This window comes from Mya arenaria, chromosome 6 (assembly GCF_026914265.1).
Source record: "Mya arenaria isolate MELC-2E11 chromosome 6, ASM2691426v1".
NCBI classification, from domain to species: domain Eukaryota; kingdom Metazoa; phylum Mollusca; class Bivalvia; order Myida; family Myidae; genus Mya; species Mya arenaria.
The window spans coordinates 23,017,563-23,034,136 of NC_069127.1; the positions used below are offsets into that span (position 1 = coordinate 23,017,563).

Sequence of the window (16,574 nt, forward strand, 5' to 3'; positions counted from 1 at the left end):
TGTTTGATTAACCCAGGGAAGATTATTTCTGCTGCTAGAGAGTTGAGAAGGGATAAATTTCTTTGTAAGAGAAGTGAGAGTGGAATGGAAATTATCCCATAGATGTTCAGCACTAAGAGAGGAGTATTTACCACTCTCAAGCATTTCCTGATGGTAAGCATCCAGTTCCTGCTTCATCCCATCCCAATTTGCTTTCTTATAGAGAGATATAGACCGTGGTTTCTGGGAAAGGGTTCTTACAGAAGTGTTGACTTGAATTTGGACAATATCGTGATTGTTTTGTTTTCCTTGTGTTGCGTGTGTTCAGTGTTCACTAATGTGATTTAATAAATAAGAAACACAAGTGTGCTCTAACTATTTATTATAAACTACACTAAGCAATGTACACCAACAGACTGTCCAGGAATACTCAGCATCCAAGAAGATAAAGATATAAGTATAGTATGTTTCTAGATTCTGCAACAGTGATCACTTACGCCGGGAAGAATACTGACTCTTTGGATACGAGTTGGATTTGTAGTAAGGAAAAGATCAAGAATATTTGATTCACTTGGGCAAGTTAAAGTCTCCAGCGACCCAAATGTTACAATTAAGTTTGCTGGCTTTATTGAGAGATTTGGTAAACTCAGCCCAACTATGCTGGCCATGCTCATGGGGTTTATAATATGCCCAAATGAGAAGTGACTTGCTACCAAATAAGTTTATTTTGATCCATATATCAGTCTAATTGGATATCTTTCATATCTTGGGCAATTATATCATTTCTGACAACAATGAATCCCCCCCCCTCAGTTTGGCCAACCCTGTCTCTACGAAATGGTGTATACCCTTGGTCTGGATTGACAATTTCATTATCATAGTGGTTTTAGCCAGAATTGTGTTCCAATGACTATATCAGGTCTGGTGGAGTGAATAAGATTTTCATATTCATTTTTATCTACAACTGATCGACAGTTCACTACTAGGACTTTGACTGATCTTTTGATTTTATTATTGTTTGTAGCAGAGAAAACGATATGATGTCACTGTTGGATGCATTAAGTGGTTCATACGGTTTTGATGTTTCATATGAATCAAGACTTTGTAGTGAAGATGAAGTGATATTTATGTTTTCACAAGCAAGGCATTTCCAGACACCAGTATTACTGGAGCTTTCTCCAAGACAGTCATACATAGAACTGTTAATGTTTTGACAATCGGCGTGATACCAGATGAAGCAGCCCTCACATTCAACACCCTTACAAGACCAGGTGACAGGTTTTTCACAGCTTCCACATGGGGAAACTGTAGAATTACATTCAAGATAAACATTTGTTTGGATTTGATTCAACATCAAGTGAAAGGGCTAGGAGCAAGATGGAGAGGAAAAGAAGAATTGTGTGCACATCATTTCCTTTTGCATCCTTAGATGGCGGCCAAAATTTCTTCATTTTAAAAAGTAAGGCCAATTGCAAACGATTGCAAGTTTCAGCCGAACATAAACAACAAGAACAAGCATGAAAACAATAAAGCAATAGCATCTAAATCATTCAAAAATAAGCAACTATATAGCAACAAGCAATTAATCACAAGAGATAGATAATGATACAGTTGGATACACAATGACACAATGATACACACATAATCATTATATATATATATATATATATATATATATATATATATATATATATATATATATATATATATATTTCTTCTCTAAACGCACATAAAAAGTCATGGAAAATATAACTAAAATATGGAGGCATTTGCTTGCTTAATACTTTCTCAAATAATTTGGAAGGAATAGGCAATATGCTGACCGATCTGTAGTTACATGTATCTAGAGGGTCTTTGTTCTTATAAATTGAAGTTACTTGTGCCTGTTTAATTTTTTCAAAGAAGATACCAGTACTTATTGATGTGTTAAGGAGATCGGTAAAGTGTGGGACAATATCTTCTTTAGGTGTGTTCCCACTTTCCCAACCGCTATTCACACATATTTTCATGTAGTCCTTCTTCCGTCGTCGGGACATGGAAACAAAGACCAAGAGCATCTGGTTCCTGTTGCTATCTTTCTTCGTGGAAGCGTTTTTGCCGAACAGCTGTTCGACGGTATCCTTCTTCCTGGTGACCTTTAAGGTGGTGTCCCCATACCAGGTATTGGCGGCGTCCCAGGAGTTGCTGCGGGGAGCTATATCCAGGACCAATTATCGGAATGCCGGACTAGTTAAATCGATTCCGGTTGCGATCATTCGAGTTATATATGCCGGGACCACAACGGCCAAGGCCATCGGAATGTATGCCCGGGTCAGGAACATTAAGGTGCTTTATGCCGGGACCATCACAGCAGGAACCTCAGGAAACGTGTTAAAGGAGAAAAGTTTTTAACCATGTTTTTAATCCTTTTTTCATTACATACAATGTATATTGTACTGTTTCGGTCTGTTTACATCAAATCAGGCACTATCAAGTACATCATACAGTTAAACGGTTGATATTGTAGAAAACATGTGCACATCGGGTAAAAATTTTGAAACTTTGTACACTTGCAAAAACTATGAATATGATAGAACAAACCCGCCGACTCTGGATTCGTCCAAATTGGCTTCCAAACTTCAAGATGGCCGACATTACCATAATTATGTCAATATGTAGTTGTTGCCTGAATTTTTAGTGATATTTAATGATAACTCAAATGTTGGAAGTGAACCTTTTGAAGATTCATACATATACTCCTCGAAACAAGATTTTGTTTTGCCCTAGCAATCATTATATCTTAGAAAATATATCTAAATATGGCACACATTCAAATAGATAAGACTGTTTATTTCAATTTCTTCTGCTCTTGTTCCAAATGTACCTTATTCTTACATGCTGCATTGACTTCCTCATGGACAAGGTCAATATCATTTCAAGGTCAGAGAACCAAATGCCAAAAAAAAGAAGATATTTACTGTATACTTTTCTTGTTATAGATGCTAATACTGTTTGTATATCAAATATGTCCACCAAATCTTATATGGCCACCATACGGCATTATGCCTAATTAGAGCTGCGCATATGGTCTATCTGGCATTAATTAGACTTAATAAAGGCTGCAATATGGGGATTTGGGCTCTGAACGGGTTTGATGATCAAACTGTGTTATTTGGAACTGATTATGCTTTCAGTTTCGCATGTGTTTTTTTTGGCTCTGAATGGCATTTAAAGTTGTCAACATCAAAGTTTTATTGGAAATGGACATGTTAATATTTAGTACGAAATAGCCCTGTGGTTCCAAAATTTTGGTGCATTTTTGCACAGATAAGGCTTAATTAGAGCTATACATGTACATCGTTTGACTCTAATTAAATGGGCTTCACGGCTGCCAAAATGTGGTCTGGTTGGCACTGAGTAGGCTTTATTTGAGCTGCATATGTGTGTTTTTGGTCTGTATATGGGCTGTGTGGATGCCATCATGTGATCATTTCCAATTTGGGGCAAAACAAACCCATGCTCTTATTAAGCATACTATGTACTGGATTATGCTTGCCACATGTAGTCTATTTGAAAGTCAAATGGCTTTATTAGAAATACACAAGTTGTTTTGCTCCGTATCTGCTTTATTGTTGCGAAAATGTGGTCAATTTGACACTGTGGAGCTACACACGCGTTTGTTTGGCTCTGAATATTCTGTATTGCAAATTAAAAAAAAAATGAGAACTGGACTGACGTAAGTATAGACCCTCTGAGCTTTGTTTATAACAGTATTAAACATGCTTTATTGTAAACACTAAAGAAATTGTCAGACGCTGGAAGGGTTTTTGAACGGAAATTGTGTCGAAGAGCCTTTGCCAATAGAAAAACCTGTTTGCAGCAGAATTTGGATTAACTGGGCACTGAATAGGAAAGTATAGGAAAACTAGCATTTATTTGGCACTTGATAGAGCTTTATAACCTCCTTATTGATTAAACATCTATATTAGATTAATAACACATATAGGTGGAAAAAACACTGGATAAACTGTGAAAGTGACACTTCCGGCCGTGAAGGACTTCATGAAACTCACACACATATTTTATGGGCGTGTTAAGTTCGAGATGCTAAGTAGGACCATTGTATTGTCAGCTTGAATTTTAAGGTAAAAAAGAGATGAAATATAATCAAAATTGTGATATTATTTATGACTTTTTCAAATAAAATGAAGAAATAAGTACTATCGCTGTCGGTATTGGTCATATTTGCATTTTGACATTCAAATGATTTTGAACCTAATATTGAAATGCTTAAGTGCATCATGAAACAGTTATATCATAATAATTATATCCATAAAGATAAATGTGTTTATGCAACGCGGGCACATTTGCAGCTGGGTTATTCTTTCGACGCGTTCAAATGGTAATTCAGAACATTGAATTATGAAATAAAATGCAAATAGTTTGTGTTGAAAAGAACATAAGAGAATGAAGAAGCATATTTTACTTATATAAAAATACCCATATTTGTATTTAATACAACTCTTATTCAGGTAGCGATATTATGTTTGAGTGGTTTAAGGAAAGTAAATAGATATGTTTTTCAAAAACAGAAATGTCATACAAAGAAAATTCTGCATGTATTCACGTTTATTTCATTCTAATAAAAGAATAAAGAATGTGTTTAAAGTTGATAACTTCTAAAGTATCAGCTTAAATAGGAGTGCGATAGCTTTTATAATTAAATGTAGCTGAAAGTTTAGCATTTTATTTTTATATTTCTCTCCAAGAAAGATAAAATCTCTAAACTCGAAAACAAATTTTTTAAATAAAAAATTGACTTGATATTTCAAACATTTTAGTCCTTTGTAGAAACAGTCTTCCGAGAAATTTCAATTAGGTTTTACATAATAAAAAGTGTATTAATAACAACTTTCCCTCTTTACGTGTTACTATAAATCCCTAAACAATTAACTATAAATTCCTAAACAATTAAAATAAATACACAAAAACAATTGTTACGCTTATGTGACATGAAATACCAAGGATAAAATAAACCAATTATTATGATTGTATGACATGAAATACCAAGGATAAAAATCATCCCAGCTCTAGACCTGAGGCAAGTTTGTACCCATGAGTAAATTTCCCTCCGAGGGTATTAGCGTCCATGTGCACATATTTGCACCTGGAGTTAATTTGCCCACAGGGGTTAATTGGCCTCTGAGGATTAATATTGTTATATTAGCGTAACAAAATGCTTAAGATTCACTTGTTTTCATAAAATCTTTAAATCACTTCACTGAAAAGAAACTAAATACAGAAAAGTATAGAAGTTTTCAAAAATTGACAGTTTCTACAGGTCCTTGTTTAAGCAAATAAGCTAACAAGTATCCGGTGTTTGCCTGTTTTTGTATTGACCATGACCTCCTTATAGAAGAGGTCAGTTATTAATGTTAACATGAAGAACAGTATGAAAAATATATCTGCCAAACATTTAAATATGGTTAAAATTGACACAAGCACAATTTTTCATAAGACTCGTACAGCAAATTCAATGCTGTGACCACCTTGGGTATAACGTACTGCTACGTAACGTTGGCTTTAAAACAAAAACATATTTAAAATCTTAAACTGTCAAGTTGGCAAGCATACTATCGTTGTCAGAGTATAAAGTATTGCTACAATTTAGTTTCAATTGAGAAATTATATACCAAACTTTTAATAAAATTAAATTTAATGTTGAACTTTATGTGCCTTTTAAGTTTTGTCTAAAGCTAGCATAATTAAAGGTAATACTAGATTTGGAACTCCTCGGCCATTTTCCTTCGAAAACAACCTCGAATGTAATAGATGAACGATTAACAATGTCATAAATCTTTACTACATTGCAAGTAGATCGCGTAGTAATTTCAATTTAGCAGTTACACTTAATTCTTGGTAATCTTAATCATTTATACAATAACACACTTCACTGCCAATCAATTTAAACTTCCCAAATGATAGTCAATCAAAGCATGGTTATACGATCTCTTACAGTTGGCTACTTTTCGTTTTTCAAGGTTTTGAAGCTTAATGGTTTGTGATTTTATAAACATGTAGAACATGCTGGATCTACCTGATCTCCTGTTTTTGTTTACATCCACCGCATGACTTACGTTCGATTATGTTTGATTACAATGTTTTATGTTTAGTTCACAAGTGGAAGTTTTTTCCCATGTGTGTTCAGGGTTGTAAAACATTAGAAATCAGTGTAATTTACACTCAAGATTATATAGGAAATTTCTTAAGCGGTCTCTGACCTACATCCGGCAATTATACGTTAAAAAAATGACTTTAAATTTAGGACATATTCACTATTCAGATAATACATGTATCAGATATCATTTTGATATTATATATACGTGACTAGCGCCTTTCCCAAAAGTGTGGGGATTGTATCAATAAAAAATATAATAGTTTAACACGGACAACACGGACAGCAGTAAATGATATACAATAGGTTGATTATCAGTTTGTTCTAAGTAAGACAACATTTTTATTGTTTGGTCAATATTTATTCGATCAGTTTTGTTAACCAATTAAATCATTGAAATGTGCAGACTAGCCGACATATAACCAATGATTGATAACTTGGCTACGTTTTATACTGCAGGTTCCTGAACTTGTCCATAAATAGTATGTTCTTCATTTTTACTCACCGATTTAAAATAGTAAAATAGTAGCCAAGGTTTGTCATTATTGTCAAAAAGAAGCAATTCTCTCCAAACCAGGCAAAATTCTTACACCTTTTCTGTAGTATTCAGCATTTGTCCTACCATAGCCGTTAGTGCTTTGCGCGAAACCTTTCCAGTTAATGTCTGTGGAAATTTATCAAAGAAAAGATAAAACTTAGGAAGGACAGTGAAAAGCCTTGGCTTGTCATTATGAAAAGTGACGCAAAAGTTCCTGAGTTGCTCTTCGGTAAGAGAATAGTCCTTTTGTTTGACAATACAAGCGCATAGTTGTTGGTAGTACGTCTGGTCTGGCACGGGTACTATCACTGATGATGCGACACCGGGACAATTATTTAATACTCTTTCCAAGATTTCGGGCGCTACGTTCATCCCACCAGATATTATCATATTTGATTTTCGACCTAAAACGAACAATTGTCCATCTATTGTCATCCTTCCCAAGTCGTCTGTCTTGAACCAACCGTCTTCTGTCATAACTGATGACGTCTTTTCAGTGTCGTTGAAATAACCCAGGAATAGAATCTCTGATTTAAGATAGATTTCGCCAACTGCATTGCATTGCACAATGTTGAAGCTATCATCAACGATCTTCATTGCTATTTTCTCTCCATCATTAATTGTTCCACATGAAAATTCAGTGAAATCGTCTTTGTTTTTAGTAATACCCGTTACCAGGGGCGGCAATTCAGTACAACCATATGTGCAAACAAAATTTTGGCAAACACCGGAAACGCATTCTGCTAACTGCTTTGTCATCGGTTGACCGCCAGTTAGTAGGTATTTCACAGGCCACGGTGTCGGAAGCTCATTCTGAAAGTATGCAAAATTCCACAACATCAAGGGCGGGGGAACCCGGAATTGACGTAAGGGGGCGTTGCTCAGGAGCGTATGCTTTTAACTTGAGCCCTTTCCTCAGAACAGAAATTTATTTGGTTAAAAGTGTTAGCAGTATCATTTTCTACTCCGAAATGATGCACTTTGGGCGTATTGTATTACATTTTCTCCTTTATTGAAATAAAAAATGAATCTTGGATGACTTTGGGGGGGGGGGGGTTAGTCAGGTGGGCCTCTGGATCCGCTAGTGAATATTACATTTGATTTCTTTAACAATTAAACATTAATTACATATGTATGCAGTCCCCTTACGCAAATATACACATGCGTAAATATTGCTACCGCACTTTACTGGATCAGCCATACTTATATTAGAAAACTTATTTTCTTGACATAGGATGATTTGCGGTAAATAATAATTAACATACAAAAGTTCAAAGACACATTGAAATCCATGCAATAGATCATTGTTATTGTAAAAAAACAACACCATTGTTTCATAGCAGTAAGCAAATTAGAATTTGTCTTACCCGCTTCGATATCAGTTCGTGGACAAATGGTGGCAGTGCGTACATCGCTGTGCAATTCTCCTGCTGAATACACTTGACAATCGTGTTAAACTTGGATTCGATCGGAAACTTTGCAAAACCGTGTGTTGTGACACGTCGTCTACCAAGAATCGGGCTGTATGGAAAACCACCTGCCCAGGTGAAAGGTCGGTCATTGAAAAGTATCAAACTTCTGTCAGAGTAAGGCATTTTGAATTGCCTAAACGACATAAACATTTTGTGGCTGTGCGCAACCAACTTTGGAGCGCCAGTACTGCCAGATGTTTGGAAAAGAAATGCAGTTGCAGTGTCTGGCAAGTCAGGAATGGCAATGTTAGTGTTGTCTTCTTCCATGAATTTGGCAAAACTCATAACACCTGTCATGACATTCGTATCGACCTCATGTCCAATCAAATACCTTAAATAAGGCATCTTGGAACTTTTTGCGGAGCCATCCTCATGAAAATAGTCAACCAGTTTTTGTATGACTCGCCAGTTTTCTGAATCGACACCTGGATCCGCAAACAAAAGCGCACATCTTTCTAACTTCTCCATGAGCTCAAGAACGTCACTACCATCGGCATATGTAAAAGATACACCAACGGGAATGATGCCGGCTAGCATTGCTCCGTACACAAAAAAGAGCCATTCTGGACAGCTGCGCACATTGATCGCTACTACCTCGGTTGGTTTTATACCTGGGTAAGAATTGTAAGGTTGCGTTTAAAGACTGAAAAAAACCAACAACATATTTTCTATTGATATATGCAATCTTTATACTATGTGATTTATAGATCTGATACATTTTTATACAAGGCAAAATACAAAGCTTGCATAAACATTTTGAAGGTACTAAGATGTTGATCAATAAAGACTTCTTTTTGCCATTTTGTGCACCGCCAAAGAACTCTCGGCAATCAAAATACTACGCACACATTGTATAAACGAATGATTAAGTATGATGCAAATGGTAATACCCGGCTAAGTTACACAGTCATTCGGTAAATACTTAACGTTGATAAGTATCGTTAGAATTACGGAAATCAAAAACTATATATTCATGGTGAAAATTAACTAGATTTGTTTGCTACTGGTAACTGACATTTATGTTCATAAGAAATAAATTCTGCGAAACATATTAGTAAAAAAATGCATGTCCAAAATAAGTAAGAAGAATAAGTAAACATAAAAACTTAAATCTCAAACAACGATGTTTGTTCAGAAAAGCTATAACTGTGTGAAAAAAATGTCACTTTAATCTGGACAAAGAATGCATTGCGATCAATTAATTTCCAAATACCTAATGCAATTAGTGATCTCGCCACTTGACATGATTTTTTAAACAGCTCCTTGTATGTCACAGCCTGTCTTGCAAATCCGTCAACTGCTGCAAACACAATCACTTCGTCCTCTCCGGCATCCCTAGCGCGGAATTCTAAAATGTCCTTAATTGAGTTTAGTCCATCCTTTGGAAAATGCACTGTATTTTCTAAATAGCTTTGCGTCAGTTTAATATGTGCCATTTCAAAGCACGTCTGCGTAATACAATTGAAAACTGCAAATTCAAGCCCAAACAGTCTGAAAACTGTGATCTTGATTTATGACACATACATTATCAAAAATCCAAAGGCAAACTGACGCTCAACCTAAATTACATTGATTTACCTGTTCACGTAAGGTAAAGTTAGATAAACATGTTAACCTGTAATATGGTACGGTACAATAATCTAGCTCAAGGATAGTTTAACACTTTATCTACACTCTACTATCTGACAAGAGCATGCAGACTTGCGTCAGCAGATAACTACATACACGTCTTTTCATGATTGAGATTACATTATCGCGTTGAAAATTGACTTTATTTTACGCGGAGCATTCTATACAAATGTGTTTTACATGCGACTAAATAGATAGATCATATACTGATTTTGGTGAAATGGTTTATGCAATGAATACATATAATTTACCTACATAAATTATTAGTATAAAATTGGTTGCAATGATAAAAAAACACTATTCTTTTGATTTCTTATTCGTGCATTTTTAACTAAACTGACATACCCAGTATCCAACTTAACATAATGAATATTTATATGATTACGATCTTCAGATTATTAGCACACATACACACCCGCCCACCCACGCACGCACACCCACACACCCACACACACACACACACCCACACCCACACACCCACACCCACACACACACACACACACACACGAACGCACACAACGGGCACGCAGGCACGCACGCACGCAGGCACGCATACACACACGCACACGCCCTAGCTCACACGCACGTACACACACGCACTCGCATTTGCACCCACACGAGCATGCACGCACGCACGCACACACACTTAGACAATGGAACAACCACAAAGCTCACGCAATGATAACTGTTACGTTTTTTTACTTTGATCATAAAACAACATGCGGAATGGGTTGGGTTAATAAGATATAAAAAGGAGTTATATGTATATCCTTATTCATTCATACCCACGCATCAAGCGAAATACGATACTACAGACATAACTGCATATGAACCATAACATTCAGTATGAATTACTACAATGTACTCTATTCTACGAACGAACTAATGTACCTGTTGTCACTGTGCATAGATATCTGATAATTCGAACATTTAAGGCTAGTTTTAAATTAAATATCAAACGCTGATCTCTGTTTACAAAACAACTGTTTACTTCCGCTTCACTTTGCATGATTCACAATAAGTTTTAGTTGAACAGTCCAAATACAAAAGAAACCGACCAGGGATTCAAGAAATGTGCTTTTGGAAATAAATTCCATCTTATTTGAACCGACCTTAATGTCATTTGAACCGTCCGTTTTGGCGGTAATTCGTTTTTTTTGAGAACCTCGCTGTGGATACCAAGGTTCAGTGCGTATGCGCGAGAAAAGACAGTAAAATACAGGTTTTTGAAAAATATATTCAACGTTGAACTCAACTTTTATTGAAATTTCCTATGTCTGACAATATTTCCTTTATTTAAATAAAAGAGTGAATTAATATCAACCACGTTTTTGGTCAAATTAGTTTCACAGCCGGCTTTGCGAGCTTGTGAATCAAAGAACCGATTGAAAGGTCTTTTCATACGCAAAATAACTATCATTGGAATGATCATTTGCAACATTAACTGCAACAGCACTAGCAATTAAAAAAAAAGCTGTGAAATAACATTTTTTTTTAAAAAGTGAAAAATGTTAGCCTCTAAAATTTTTGGACATTGATTTTGTTCATAAGGAAAACAATTGTAAAATTAGATAATCAAGTCTTTCGTTTAACGATAGTTTTGAATTGATAGAATACTATACTAAAAAAGATATTATGTTTATAAGTAAAAGGGATTGGATGTATAATTTTTTTCTGTTATCTGTAGGTTTCAAATGTAGATAGATGCACTATTTAACATTTGTGTAATGAGTAAATTATGGTTGTCACATATTTCAAATGTACATGGTATTTAATTATACATTATGAAGTATTAAACATGAAGCTTATAATTATTTTAGAGTCCTCTGAAACTTATTCGAATCTGTTAATTTAAAAATGTTCAACAGTGGATCACCTTTTATCGACGAATTACATCGACGTGATAACAATCATGTCCCTAGCTTTTCGGCCGCGGATACAAATGTATCGAATGGGCCTATGACACGTGATGTAGTGATTTAAATGATACTGAATTGTAAGAATGGTAAGGCACCATCATAGTTCAATAATGTTATTAATAAATACTTTAAAGTTTCGCGTTACTCTATAGTACCACACAATGTTCACTATTCAATATGTTCCAACTATTCACGTCTATTCTTAAACACGCATTATTTAACATGTTCCTTAATGAAAATAATTCATGAAACGAGGACCAAGCGGGTGTTCGCGCAAATTATTCAGCGTGCAATAACATCCATAACACTTATCATATTGTTATTTCACATAATCTTAGAAAAGAAGATATTTAACTCAGTTATTGATTTTCAGCTGTTTTATGTCGTTTTGGCGAGCTTGTTTGTGGCACAAATTAATGCAGTCTGGTTTACAGGGCAAAATCCTAACAGTAATGAACATATATGTTTAAAATTTAAATATAATAATTCATTTCTATCTATAAACGGTAAACAGTTTCTAATGTTCGAAATTTTTGCGGTGATCGTCAAGGTGGAAATCGTTCTCTGATTTTATTTTCAATTTGACAAAACAATCTAGATGATTTTCTTAAAAGAACATGTACGGGTGTTTCCATAGATATAGATGCTAATGATACGACTATTTATCTCTAATTACGTTTCCTTATATACGTTGACTACAACGTGCTCATTACAGACGACGAGGTTGGTTTCCAACAAAGTTTAAATTGTTTCCATGATAACTGTTTGCAATGGAAATTATATATGAACTATTCAACAATGAAGATAATTGTAATTGGTGCGTTAAAGATAAATGAAAATAACTTTAGTATTAATAATCAAGTATTTGGGTTAGTCAAAGAATAAATATTTTTTATATTTTTTGTCTACTGAAAGCTTTCTGAGGTGTCCTCAATACTTAATAAACCAGGCAATCAAAGCCATACAGGCTCTATTCATCAAAAGCCTTAACCTGCCTCTGGACCTCCAATTTACTAAAGTACATATTCTAACATACGGTTGCGAAGTCTGGGGCTTTGAAAACCTGGGGCTTATGGGAGCAACTACATTGTTACTTTTTACGCCGAATAACATATACATGTACTAGGAAAAGTACCCCCGATAAATGCTCTTCTCAGGATCGGGTAGATACCTTCTAAAACTCGAATAATATTTTTCACAGTTAACTCATCTCATCCCTTGATCGAAAATAAGTTTCTTGTTCTGTAAATACATGTAAAAGCATCAAGACGCCTCCTGGCTTATAAAAGTCAATACCTGAACAAAAGTGATATTCATATGTTTGGCCTGACCAAAATAATATTCATGTCCGTTCAAGGGATCAGAAAATCCCTATTGAAGTTAGTAGATGGGGACTTAATTCTGTATCTTATGCCAAGAGGTTCCTTTCGTCCGATTAAAGATATCGGTTACGAAATTCATCACCTTTTCATCTTTCCATCTTTTAAATTTCATTGAATGAAATATATACCAAGTCAGTTTAAACTACGTTAAACGTATTGCAATTAAGATCATTTTTAATGTTAAGAACCCAGATATTCTACGAAATACTGCATCTTTTGTAAAACTGCTAGTCAATCACTTTAAATGAAATTCACAACGAACATATCAGTTGTTTAAAGTTTGTTGTACCATTGTTTTCTCTTCCATGTAACCATTTTATCTTTGATCAAGTGTGATGTTTCATATTTAACCTCATATTCAACGCCCCCCCCCCCTCCGCTAAGTATCTATTATGTTGTTAAACGTTTACCCTGATATAGTCGCCATTTACCCACCACGGTAAATTAATTGTTCCATGTAAAACTATGTATCGTGTGTCCGCATATATTTGCTTAACTGTAAAATGTGGTGAATTTGTTGAGTTGAGTTGAGTTGAGTTGAGTTGAACAACACGATAAAATACCAAGGTAGCCCTTTTATGAATCATTCACAGAATAATGTTACCATAGTGATACACGGTAATATTCCTCAATACCGTAAGTGGATCTAGAAGTGTTTCAAATGCATCTAATGCGCTTTACAGAAACGGATTGCACAGTTGCAGCATTACAATAATAATTTGTAACGAAATATATTTTGTGTTAGGAAAGATTTTAAAGAGTAAAAATATGGATTGTTAAATGGAGTAATTATTTAGTGAGTAAACCAATTTTTGTTCTTTGAAACGCTTTTATAATATTTGTTCAACATAGTCAATTTCATATTTAACAGTTATTTTCTAATTTCTTTCTCTATTTGACAAAGATGTGTTTTTTCATTGTTTTTGGTTATTGTTGATATAACAGTATTTTAAACAAAATATAAAATATTGAGTATTACTTGAGTTTTAATTTACAGTCACATATCATACTTTTTCACATTGATTAATGCTATAGAACATTGAATTCGTTGTAAATCGATGGAATAAAATGGGATTGTTATGATAATGTCCAATTAAGAACGCATGTTGGATTTACTTGGGGTAAAGATTAATTGAAAAATGTTATCCCATTTTTCCATCTCGTTTGTTTTACCAAAACGAAGTATGGTAAAGAGGAACTATTACGTGCTAAAAGTACGTGTATCCATCCTTCACCTCCTCTTTCTTCTATTCTTGTTTGTTATGCCTCTTCCAACACTAAATATGGTAGAGACAAACTGTTACGTGCTAAGAGTACGGTCAGCAATCCTTTCCCTCCTTTATCTTCTCTTCTGGTTTATTTTGACCTCTTCCGGCACTACGTATGTTATAGAAAACTGTGACGTTCTAGCAATTTTTTCCCCTCCTGTTTTCCTTCCTTCTTAGTTAGAAATCTCCCAAAACTAAGTATGATGAGGAAATGTTACGAGCTAACAATACTGTCTTCAATCCCATTCTCTTTCTTCTTCACTAATCGTGTGTTAAGCCTCTGTCAACACTAAGTCTGATAGATAGAAAGGAACTCTTCTACGTGCTAAAAGTATAAACCTCTCCCCTTTTGTTTGTTAGACCTTTAACAACACTAAATATAATACAGAGGAACTGATATGTGCTAACAGTACAGTCGGCAATCCTTCCGCTGCTTTTTAAATCTCTTTTCGTTTCTAAGACCTCTTCCAACACTTGGAACTGTTACGTGCTAACAGTACTAATATATCAACCCTCTTCCTTTTTCTTTCCTCCCCGTTTGTCAGACCTCTACCAACACTAAGTACGGTTGAGTGAAACTGTGTTTTGTTAACAGTACGTGCATAATTTTTTCCCCTCTGGCATAAATTGTGGCAGGACTTGTTTGAACGAACTATTTCGTGAATTTTGTCCTTAAGTATTGCACAACGTTTTCAACTAAGAAAATATTTCCTAAAATATGGTTCGTTAATTTTAAATCCTAAACGTCGTTGTTATGGATTCATAATTTATATTCTCTTCATGCATATTTTTTTAACGACATATTTGTTTTGTTTCATTATTCATTTATTTTCCGCAAAAACCATATTTATTGGGAGTAATAATTAATATGAATGAATTGTTTGAAACACTAGTGAAGCAGTAGCAGCACAATTTCTTGTGAACAAAATGTTCGGTAGGTAGTCTTGTCCACTTATAAAAGAGGGGTACCGCTACGAAACAGTTAGTAGAAAGGTGGGAATGAGGTATATATTTGTGCCTCGATATATTTCAGAAGTTGAAATGAGGGTTCCGGTTTGATTTACATTGTTTTCGCATTTATGTTTGTAACTATAGCGTATTAAACTAAATGTGTTAATTTATCTTAATATCCAATGATAACTTTTTTTTTTAACTCGTCTATTTTACTGATGATTATAAAAACAAGAAGAAGACAATCATATCGATAAAGATAAGTGAGGTATTGCAATGTTTCGTTGTATTATGTTCAGGTATTCTGGCTTATTTTCAGTTGGCAATTCGGTTTTGTGTTCATGGCGCAAAAGAACATAACGTAAACTATGATAAATGTCAGTATATAATATTCCATACACATATAAGCACAATGTTCACTTTTAAGGAACATTTCGATTCATATACAGCACAAATTCAATTTAATAGTGTAAAAACTTATGTGAAAAAATACAGAAACAAGCTCAGTAGAAAAATGTTTAAACATAAACACTGTTTAATGGCACTGGGTAAACGTCAAAGACATAGAACACAAAAACAAAAATGCACCAACAAGAAACATTGAAGAACAGCATAAAACTCCACAAACAACACAGTGCATACATACTATATTAAAAAAAGGTATGTTTATCAAGGATTGTTAGGTACCGCCTTGGAACGGTCAGTAAAATGTAAATTTACTGGGGGTTTATACCAGTTAAAAGACAAGTAAATACGTTAAACATTTGCTTAAAACATGTGTACTCAAATTTACATTAGCTAACAGTGTTTGTGCCAAATATGACCACTTATCACATAACAATGAACATATAGGAAGACATGGATCCATCACGTATTACGCATGAGGATATACGTTAGAAATGTTTTGTTTTCGCAATGACCTACATAACATACTACTTACGGTATGGATAATGCATATTATACATAAAAGTCTTAATAGTGACTTAGTATTTGAATACGCCTTTGAACATTTTGCAGATGAGTGAAACTTCTGGCCATCATTTTGCAACCATGAACACGACGCCACCATGTAATGTGGACAAGAACCGGACATGTTATGACACTGCAATCATGGAGCTTAACAGGACATTTGTCGAGCTAATGTGGCCGGTGATCTTTATGATGACTGTCTTCATGTTCGTTGGTGCATTTGGCAACAGCGTTGTGCTCTTTATGTACGCACGAAAGAGGCAGGGGACAACACATGTTTTTATCTTGTTACTTGCTGGAATAGACTGGCTGG

At 34.7% G+C, this 16,574-nt stretch overlaps 1 protein-coding gene across 1 annotated transcript; it reads right to left on the minus strand.

The window, feature by feature from the left end:
* Positions 1 to 6,479: 6,479 nt before the first annotated feature.
* On the minus strand, positions 6,480 to 9,758 carry LOC128237071 (putative acyl-CoA synthetase YngI). Its single transcript, XM_052952265.1, has 3 exons — positions 9,357 to 9,758; positions 8,039 to 8,754; positions 6,480 to 7,484 (listed from the first exon to the last, which is right to left on the minus strand). The coding sequence occupies exons 1-3, from the start codon at positions 9,577 to 9,579 to the stop codon at positions 6,720 to 6,722; spliced, it is 1,704 nt and encodes a 567-aa protein (XP_052808225.1). The 5' UTR covers positions 9,580 to 9,758; the 3' UTR covers positions 6,480 to 6,719.
* Between the last annotated feature and the right edge of the window lie 6,816 nt (positions 9,759 to 16,574).

What these genes read in the sequence shown, in the direction of transcription:
- LOC128237071 (XM_052952265.1), bottom strand. Translation starts at nt 9,579, where the DNA reads ATGGCACATATTAAACTGACGCAAAGCTATTTAGAAAATACAGTGCAT. An exon ending in GAGATCACTAATTGCATTAG is followed by an intron (nt 8,755 to 9,356) that starts GTATTTGGAAAT and finishes ATTCTTACCCAG; the next exon opens with GTATAAAACCAACCGAGGTA. An exon ending in ACGAACTGATATCGAAGCGG is followed by an intron (nt 7,485 to 8,038) that starts GTAAGACAAATT and finishes GCATACTTTCAG; the next exon opens with AATGAGCTTCCGACACCGTG.